Source organism: Nomascus leucogenys, unplaced genomic scaffold (genome assembly GCF_006542625.1).
Source record: "Nomascus leucogenys isolate Asia unplaced genomic scaffold, Asia_NLE_v1 000733F_111167_qpdss1sc, whole genome shotgun sequence".
Lineage (NCBI taxonomy): Eukaryota > Metazoa > Chordata > Mammalia > Primates > Hylobatidae > Nomascus > Nomascus leucogenys.
In genome coordinates this window covers 60521-70367 of record NW_022096986.1, presented here as the reverse complement: position 1 = coordinate 70367, position 9847 = coordinate 60521, and the positions used below count along the sequence as shown (strand labels likewise).

At 46.8% G+C, this 9847-nt stretch overlaps 1 protein-coding gene across 1 annotated transcript; it reads left to right on the top strand.

Annotated features, from left to right (window-relative positions):
- Positions 1-2498: 2498 nt before the first annotated feature.
- Positions 2499-9491, top strand: LOC115834120 (protein sidekick-1-like; the record flags this gene model as incomplete). Its single annotated transcript, XM_030808879.1, has 4 exons — positions 2499-2615; positions 4428-4595; positions 6464-6566; positions 9317-9491. Coding segments are annotated over 4 exons (563 nt in total), but the record flags the coding sequence as incomplete, so codon positions are not given.
- Positions 9492-9847: the final 356 nt, after the last annotated feature.

Here is a 9847-nt window from a genome sequence, read left to right as displayed (position 1 = left end):
GTGTCACTGTGTGCACAGCCGAGGGGCTCTTCCCACCCACAGCCTGCAAAGAGACTGACAGGGTGTGTAGCAAGCTGTACATGTGTTTTGGTGAACTAGGGGTCGCTTCCTTGAATCTTGCCCTCGGGTCAAATTTGTCTTTCATTTTGGAACTTAGGAAACCAATATTGCTTCAAGCAGTGGAAATAACACTGAATGCTCAAGTCAGAAGATGAATCTTGATCGATTAGAATTATTTGAAGCCTATCTTGCAGTCGTGAGCCAGGACGTTCTGGAGCAGGGATCCACAAGCTTTTTCTGCAAAGGGCCTAATGGTAGATATTTTTGGCTTTGAAGGATGTGGCTTACTCAGCATTGCTGTAGTAACCTAAAAGCAGCCACAATTCTCAGCACATGCGAGTGGCTGTGCTCCAATAAGACTTTATTTACAAACACAGAGTGCAGGCTGAATTTGGCCCCCAGGTTGAAGTTTGCCAATCTCCATTCCAGTGAGAGACTTAGGAATGAGAATAAAGTTTTCTCGTCCGTTAAAATGGAGCTAACCAAGCCCAGATTATAGGATTCTCATGAGGATCAGATTGGAAATGTAAGTGAAAGTGCAGCCTAAACTGATAGCATGGTAGTCAGTGAGTGAACAGAGAAATCGATGATTGTGATCATGTTGTCTGCTTTGTAGTAAGAGGTGTTTTGCAGAATGAACTTTTTAATTAAAATACTCAATGAAAGGAAAATGTGCTTTAAGAAATCGATATTGATTTGCTCATTTAGCAAGTGGCTATTGAGCATCTGTGTTGGGCACTCTGGATGAGGCTTTGGGGACATGGCTGTGAGGAAGAGAGGTGAGGTTCTTTGGCTTCCAGGACAGACGGTCTGCAGGGAGGAGAAAGGCAGTGTGAAGGATGAGATGACTCCAGCCAGCCAGGGGTGCTGCAGGTAAGGGGAGCAGGTGCGGTGGCATAGTGAGCCGGGGGCCTCCCCCAGACAGTGTGGCTGCGCGGGCTTCTCTGGGAGAGATTTAGAAGGAGCAGGAGTGTGAACTCTTGGGGACATGCACGTTGCATGGGCTGGAGGGGACAGCAGGTGCCTTGGAGGAACAAGCTCGGCATGTGTGCAGGTGAAGGGAGGCCGATAGGATGGGGCTCAGTGACAAGCAGGGTGGCCATGACTGGCTGGAGGGTGGAGGGATAGGCAGGGGCAGAGGCCGAAAACAGGAGGAGCCTCGGGAGCTGCGAGCAAGCAGACAAGGGACATGAAGTCCTTTGTAGCTTTCAAAGGGCAGCCCAAGACTGACTGCCTCAGGAACCCTGACACAAGCACAGAAGTGTTGAGACCTGTTAGGGGGCCCTGCAACATCTGGCAAGACCCTGGACTCAGGTGGTTGCATGCGAGGTGGAGAGACAGGGTCAGTTTCAGGAAGGGCCCTAGCAGTGAAGTTTCTGTGACTTGCCATGGTCCAGGAGATTCTCAGCAGGTGCAGGAAGAGGTGGCAGCTGTGCCCTGGGTTGCGTGAGGTCTACTCACTTTTTTCCTTGAGGGGTATCAGCCCAGGGTCCCTCACAGAAGACTTGAGAGACACAGATCATTGTCGTACAGGGGGTTCTGGTTAATCGTTACTGGGTAGCACAGAGTCAGGCGAGCCTTCACTGAAGCCATCAGGAACTCCTCCTGTCTTTCCTCGGTCTGACTCAGGGCTGCTGGGGGCCCTGACCATCCCCCACGAACAAGAAGAAACCCAGCGCTTGGGGCTCATACCTCCCAGAAATGTATCTTTATGGAGGTCTTTGAAACCTCCATAACTCTCAGAACAGATCCTAGAAAGGATCCTAGAAAGTGTCATCTTGTGGATGACATTTTATATTCAATAATTAGCTGTTTTTGTTTTTGAGATAAGGTCTCACTCTGTCACCCAGGCTGTAGTACAGTGGCACGATCATCGCTCACTGCAGCCTCGGCGTCCTGGGCTCAAGCGATCCTCCTGCCTCCACCTCTCAAGTACGTGGGACTATAGGCGTGCACCACCATGCCTGGCTAATTTTTCATTTTTGGTAGAGACAGGGATCTCACTGTGTTGCCTAGGCTAGTCAAACTCCTGAGCTCAAGGAATCCTCTTGCCTCAGCCTCCCGAAGTGCTGGGAATATAGGTGTGGGCTACCATTCATTTAAAGAGCAAAAGCAATCTTTTGGCTGATCTAAATAAATGCCTCTCCTCTCTTTAACGTTCATCTAAAACTTTTCTTCTTGGGTCCCTGCACGTTTCTACTTTTGTATCTATAACATCGTGACGCAGTATTTTTTTTTCTCCAGGTTGTAAACAAAGATAGGCAACTCCTGGGAGAGGAACAGTGGAGGGCTGCCATCCCTCCTGAACAGTGTTCCTTTTGTATTGCTAGTTACCTCTGTGATTGGCTCTCTAAAGCCCATGCAGGGTACTCCACCAGGCTGGTGTGAGCCTCTCAGGGGAACAAGGCCCTGACCATTTCATTAACTCCTCTTCTCAGATATCACTCCAGTGTTCACCCAGCAGCCAGCGGACACCACAGTTACTGACGGGATAACAGCCATTCTAAGGTGTGAGGTGTCCGGGGCTCCCAAACCTGCCATCACCTGGAAAAGAGGTAGGTAGCGTCCACCGCCCACAACAGCATGGCCCATGTAGAACATAACCTATCAGGCCAGTGCTTGCTTCTTAGTCACTCTCTTTATTCATTTATGCGTTCACTCAATGAAGATTAAATAACTCTTATGGCAGCAGTCCCCAACCTTTTTGGCACCAGGGACCTGTTTCTTGGAAGAGAATTTCTCCATGCTCTCCAGTAGGGGCTGATTGTCTCAGGATGAAACTTCCATCTCAGATCATTAGATTCTTCTAGGGAGTGTGCAGCCTAGATCCTTGGCTTGCACAGTTCACTGGAGGGTGTGTATCCCTATGAGAATCTAATGCCGCTGCTGAGCTGACAGGAGGGGGGGAGCTCAGGCGGGTCATGCTCGGTGGCCACTGCTCACCTCCTGCCGCACAGCCCAGTTCCAAACAGGTCTGCAACCCAGGGCTTGGGGACCTCTGATTTACAGAATGCCTACCAAGTGCAAGGTACCATGGGCACAAGGATAAATAGGACAGACAAGATCCCTGCCTTCTAGAGTGGGAAACACACATTAGAAAAGGATTATGCAAATGTCACTTTTCTCTACCCACGCCCTTCAGAGAGTGCCTCAGGCTTCCTCGGTCCTTACCGTGTCGAGCATTGGATGTGAAGTCACTGCTAGCCACTCACTTTTCCCACTGTTAAGTGGAGCTCTTCTTAGAACATTCAGAATTAAGGATCACGGCCTTTGTTTTGTTGAAGAAAGATGCTTCCAGGGCCACATTGTTCCATGCCTTCCCCAGTCAACCTGGGATGCTTCAGCCCACTGCAGGTTCATTCAGTTCCTGGGAAGGCTGCCTTTGCAGTTCCCATAGCCCCTTCCATGAGGGCCACCGAAGGAAACACACACAGTCCATCCTGAACAAGTCTGTGCTGAGCCTTGTTGATTCACATGGATGAGTTCCTCATACTTGCTGGGCTGTAGCAGGCCGACATGCCAAAAGACTTATGTTTCTCTTCCTGCTGGAAAGCTGCGTGGCAGCTTTTCAAGTCTCACAGGTACAATCCCTGCACTCACACACGGCTCCTAAAGATCTGGGACACTACAGATCAATAAGAGGGCTGGGCTCTTATTTTCTCTTGTTTTCCTGCCTGATTTTGAACGTAATAGCTTTATATAAAAATGTTTCAAATACATGCAGATATAAAGAAAACTAAAAACCGATCACCCAAAAATAGCAACCACGTTCATGAATCATAATGTGTTTAACCGAATCTCTCAATATTGAGCAAGTAAGATGTTCTGGTTTTTGTTATTCTACACAGTGCTAGCAGATACTGCTTCAGTTATTTCTTTTCATACAATTTTCACTTTATACTGATTATTTCCTTCAGTTGTTTCTTTGTTGTATTAGTCCACTCTCAGTGATATAAACACAAACCTGAGATTGGGCAATTTACAAAGAAAAGAGGTTGAATTGACTCTCAGTTCTGCATAGCTGGGGAGGCCTCAGGAAATCATAGTGGAAGGTGAAGAGGAAGTAGGCACATCTCACGTGGCTGCAGGAGAGAGAAGGACCAAAGGGGGAAGTGCCAAACACCTTTAAATACATCAGATCTCATGAGAACTTCCTCGCTATCAGGAGAACATCATGGGGGAACCACGTTCAGGATCCAGTCACCTCCCACCAGATTCCTCCCCCGACATGTGGGGATTGCAATTCGAGACGAAACTTGGGTGGGGACACAGAGCTGAACCATATTACTTGCTTATGGCTCTAACCACTATCTTCATTTCCTTCAAGTGTTACGACTAACATGCCTCTTTTCTCTACTGTTCTTTAGAAAACCACATTCTGGCCAGTGGCTCTGTCCAGATTCCTAGGTTCATGCTTCTTGAGTTGGGGGGTCTACAGATCGTGCCTGTCTTCATCCAGGATGCTGGCAACTGCACCTGCTATGCAGCCAACACAGAGGGCTGCCTGAACGCATCGGCCACGCTCACCATGTGGAGTAAGGAGCAGCCCTCACACGTCGGCCTTCTATTAGCCACGGTTTAATCATTGTGTCATGTGCTTTGGGGATGTCAACATGCCCCTTGGGCTTGCTAATTTAAGCAAAAGAGAATGATTATTTTTACAACTAATTTGTAGAAATTTGTTGAGAAATTAAATTTTCTGTGTCTAAAAGAATAAAATGTATTCAGAAATTTAACGGGGGCATTGCAGGAGAGATAAAAGATTGACTTCGTAAAGTCAGTGGAGTTATTACACAAAACTAGCTCAAATCACAAAATTGATGTTAATTTTGTAAGTATTTTTTATAAGAAAATTAAGAATTAAAATCTTAAGGAAGAAATATTTTGCTATACAATTAGGAACAACTAAAACCCTTGTAATATATTAACTATCAATGTTTTTTTAATCAAGACACGTTTCGGAAATGCACAGTAGTTTTCTGGAGCTTAAGGATTGGACCACATGGCCCCCCATTGCCACTTTTTAGCTTCAATTGCCACTATATTTTCTCCTCTGTTTTCAGTCTGTACTAATAAAAACTCATTATTCAAAAAGCAAAAGAATGCTCACTCACAGATTTTTACAAAGCTATCTACATGAGAGAAAGTTGTAACTTGCTTGAGGGAGTAATCTGTTGAAACGCTATTCTTCCAGAAAAAGTAAATCATTGTGCTTTATTTCATATTTGTCTAGCAGTTTCTATCATATAGTTGGTGTCCAGTTTGAGAAACAACTCTTTAAAATGATCATGAGTTTAAAGGAAATTAATCCAAGTTCCCACTGTACTGTCAAGTACTAAAAAGGAGCTTTTGTTTCATTTGGTGGATGACTCTTGTCAACCACTTCGTTCATTACATGTCCCTAAATAGTAACCATACATTTAACCCATGTATGTCTGAGGTTGCAGTTTTTTGAGCTTTTGCAATCAGAACTTAGCAATGACCTTGAGCAGTAGGATATTAAAAAGGTTATGAAAAAGTGGTATCTGAATCTCTGTAGATCATTCACCAGAAAATGTTGTGGATCTGCTGAGATTCAACATTATAAGGACACTAGCCTGACAGGGATAACACTTTGGTGGCTTTACAGAACATTTTCACACACACTGCCCACTTGAATCTGTGCAACTGTTAGTGATGTTAGCATTCCTTTCCATAGCCAGGAAAACTATGATGCAGAGATGTTTTTCTGGACTCACCGTTAGCAGAGGTCAGTCTTGGCCTCGAACTTAGCCTTGTGACTCCCAAGTTCTCACTCTGTTCCTGGAAGCAGAGCAGGTACCCCTTAGAGGTATGGGTGCTACAGTGACCCATTGCACAGGCAAGCTGAGGGTCCCCACCCCATACTGGCTTGGGGGAGGTGGGCAAGTCACTGCATCTCTGAGCATCCGTCTTCCTTCCTGAAAACAGAGTAGTAATATTCAGCCCTCCCAAGAGTGTCTTGAGGAATAAACACAGCAACTTAAACAAAAGCACTTGGCAGACTCACAAAGTGCCATGCAGATGCTAGAAATGACTAGAATGATAGTCATCTAGGGAGAGAATCTAGGTTTTATTTTAGAGCCTAGAACCTCATCCACACTTGCATGGGATGGTCCGCGTTCATTTACTTCCGTGGTGTTTGAGGTAAAAGGTGATTTAGGAGGGGCGGGTGGGTTGACAGACTTTGCTGCAGTGGTTGACTTATTTGATTGATTTTAACTCCCCTAGCATTTCTGAGAGCGATCCATTTACACTCATTCTGCCAAGATGAGAGAAAACTCAGAGGTTGTGATATCAGATGACCAGGGCATTATCCGCCCCCCCGAGGGCAGAAACTCTCAAACTTGTCATTTCGTCTGACTTGTGACTTGTGTTTTTTCAGATCGGACGTCCATCATCCACCCTCCTGAGGACCACGTGGTGATTAAGGGGACCACGGCTACGCTGCACTGTGGAGCCACACATGACCCCCGGGTTTCACTCTGGTCAGCACAATCAGTTAATGCTTTGGGGCTTGTTGATATTCTGTGAGTTTCTGAAGTGAAGTTGAGATGAGGAGGAAGAATTGGGGGAACTTTGATTTCAGCGGCAGGTCCCTGATTACAGCATCTTCTGGTTGTGGGCACCGTTATTAATCATGCAAATCCCATTTTCCACTCCAGCCTTATGTATTATTTACAGTGAGCTATGATCCACTTCATGACTTTAATGCTGCTTTTCATGATTTCTCCTGCCAAGGTTAATACACTGTCTGTAAAAGGTACTTGTCAGAGGCTGACAGAGAAAAATCCAGGGGGATCGACTAGGATTCAGCATTGTTTACACGGGGGCTGTGCCCCTCCCGGGAGAGTTCTTTACTCTCGGGATAGTTTCATCCTGAAATGGCAGGGGGCGTGGTGAGGGAGGCCTGTGCATGGGACAACGTCGGCCACAGCCCCCAGCGCACTCACGGAAAGGTACATGCCAAGGAGACCAGACCTGAAGGTTCTCTTTTTTGTTTTGAGATGGAGCCTTGCTCTGTCGCCCAAGGTGGAGTGCAGTGGCGTTATCTCGGCTCACTGCAAGCTCCACCTCCTGGGTTCACACCATCCTCCTGCCTCAGCCTCCTGAGTAGCTGGGACTACTGGCGCCCGCCACCACGCCCGGCTAATTTTTTGTATTTGTAGTAGAGACGGGGTTTCACCATGTTAGCCAGGATGGTCTCAATCTCCTGACCTCGTGATCCACCCACCCATCTCGACCTCCCAAAGTGCTGGGATTACAGGCGTGAGCCACCGCGCCCGGTCGAGGGTTCTCTAAAGGAATGCCAACATCCCGTCTTTGTTTGAATTCAGACCAGGAAAGTAACTGCAAAATATGAGACTCCAGAGGCAGTTGTGGCAGCAGACAGGTGGGCGTCAATGGGGAGCTGTTCCCTGAAGAGCAGCTACCTTCAGGATAGTTTTAAATTTTGGGAATCAGCCTTGAAAACCAAAAAAAATCCAGTCATCAAGAGTATTTCCATTCTGGCCTTAGCCCAGAAGGGGCACAGTGCGTGAGTCGAATGGGCAGACTACTCAACACGCCCTGCTGCTTTCTGGGGCCTCTCACCCTGAGCAGAGGGGACGACTGTGGGTGCACAGTCAGCAGCGGGATGCGGAGACTCGGCTGTTCTCTTCGCGCCTCTTGAGCGGGTGTTTGGCCGATTGTAAATTTCCATGTCTCCACCCGACTCACTGGGGTTTCCCAGGGCTCAGAATCCAAATTAGGTTTAGGTACGAGGGTGCCGAATGCAAAACAAAACAAAAACCAGCAAGTGAAAGCCGACCTAGAACCCCCCTGGTGGCCGTCCTGGAGACAGGCGTCAGGCCTGGGAAAGAGCTCCTTCCTAAATGATTTGGAGTATGACTTCAAGGAAGTCTGCTTTTCTGCTACTCTGACAGCTCAAAAAGAACCCCCTCGGATCTCTGGTTTCCTTGTAGCTTGTTATGTGCGATTAAATTGGAGGCCCTTCCTGATATGGAACTGGGTTACTTGCTCTCGGGGTGCCCCTCATCCCAGGGTTGCTGCTCTGCCCTGAGGAGCACCAGGCTGTAAGTGACCAGCCAGCCGCATGTGATGCCCCAGCGTGAGCAGTCTATTCATCTCCCTCTTGTGGAATCAGCCCTGTTCTATCGCAGGGTAATTGCTGATAAAGGGTGGTTTGTAAATGTCTGTGCTTCTGAATATGAAGGCTTTAAAGAACTGGGCACATTTCGAAAATCCCATCAAATTATTGTGGAAAAGAAAAACAGCACTTCCATTCCATATAGCAATGAGTGCTGCCCCTGCCCGTGGTCATCTAAAGACTGGGCAGGCTCTCGATGCTGTATTTGAAAAGAAAACTGTGCTCAAATTGCTACAGATTAAATGAGAAAGAAATGCAATTTTAAGGACCATCTGCAAGAATGGTCAAATTTTAAGAAAATATGTTTTTCAAGGGTGATTTTTTTTTTCATGAGTTGGGCAATTCTAACTTGCAGATTTTTTTAAACAGTCGTTGCCTCCTGTCCAGACAATACTCTTGTTCTCCAGGAGCATTTACTGGGGCAGGAATGTTGGGTGCAGTTTTCATAGGTGACAGGTGTGCCCGTGGTTCTACAGACTTCTCACCTCTAAAACACAAGGTCAGACAGGCAGGGCCAGTCATTTTCATTGCCCTGTTTTTAACGTTAGCATCTGTTTTTGTATTATGACCAAGATATGTGGTTGCTTTTCTTTTTTTTATTATTTTTTGGTTTAATTCACTTGCCATAAAATTCACTCTTTTAGGCCAAGTGTGGTGACTCAGGCCTGCAATCCCAGCACTTTGGGAGGCCAAGGCAGGCAGATCACTTGAGGCCAGGAGTTCAAGACTAGCCTGGGCCACATGGCAAAACCTCATCTCTATTAAAAATACGAAAAAATTAGCCAAGCATGGTGGCATACACCTTTGGTCCCAGCTACTCAGGAGGCTGAGGCACAAGAATTGCTTGAACCCAGGAGGTGGAGGCTGCAGTGAGCCAAGATCGTGCCACTGCACTCCAGCCTGGGCCACATAGCAGGACTCTGTCTCAAAAAAAAAGAAAAGAAAAGTCACTCTTTTAAAGAGCGCAATTCAGTGGTTTTTAAAGTCCATTCACAAGATTGTTAGTTGCTTGATTTTAAGAGACAGGGAAGGACCAGTGATTCTGTCCCTGTGGGGTTTGTAACTCAAGACCCTTTGCTTGGCCCACAGCTATCTTTGGAAGAAGGACAATGTGGCCCTGACTCCATTGAGCACATCTAGGATCGTGGTGGAAAAGGACGGGTCCCTTCTCATCAGCCAGACGTGGTCGGGCAACGTCGGTGACTACACCTGCGAGATTGTTTCTGAAGGAGGGAACGATCTAAGATGGCCCAGCTGGAAGTGACGTGAGTACTGAGATGTTTGGTATTAGCCAGTCCCCAGTTATCTCCGTTACTGTGCGCTTGTTAGTGACTGCCACTTCACACATGTCACGCCCGTGTTGTGTCCCAAGTCAGCGGTCAGAGGCCAGCACATCATGCTACATAGCTACATGTATGGACAAGGTTTTTTTGTGGTTTCTTTAAACTTTGGAATTGAGAAGTTTCGTTTTTGGTGTAGATGGTGTGATCGTTGGTTTTTATTCCCGTTGATCCTTTTTGTCATATTTTTCCCGTGGACACCTTATCCTGATAGGCCCTGTTTATCACTCTGCACTTAAGTAGCAAGTTCGTTTTTCCACATAATACCCTTGAGAGCCTC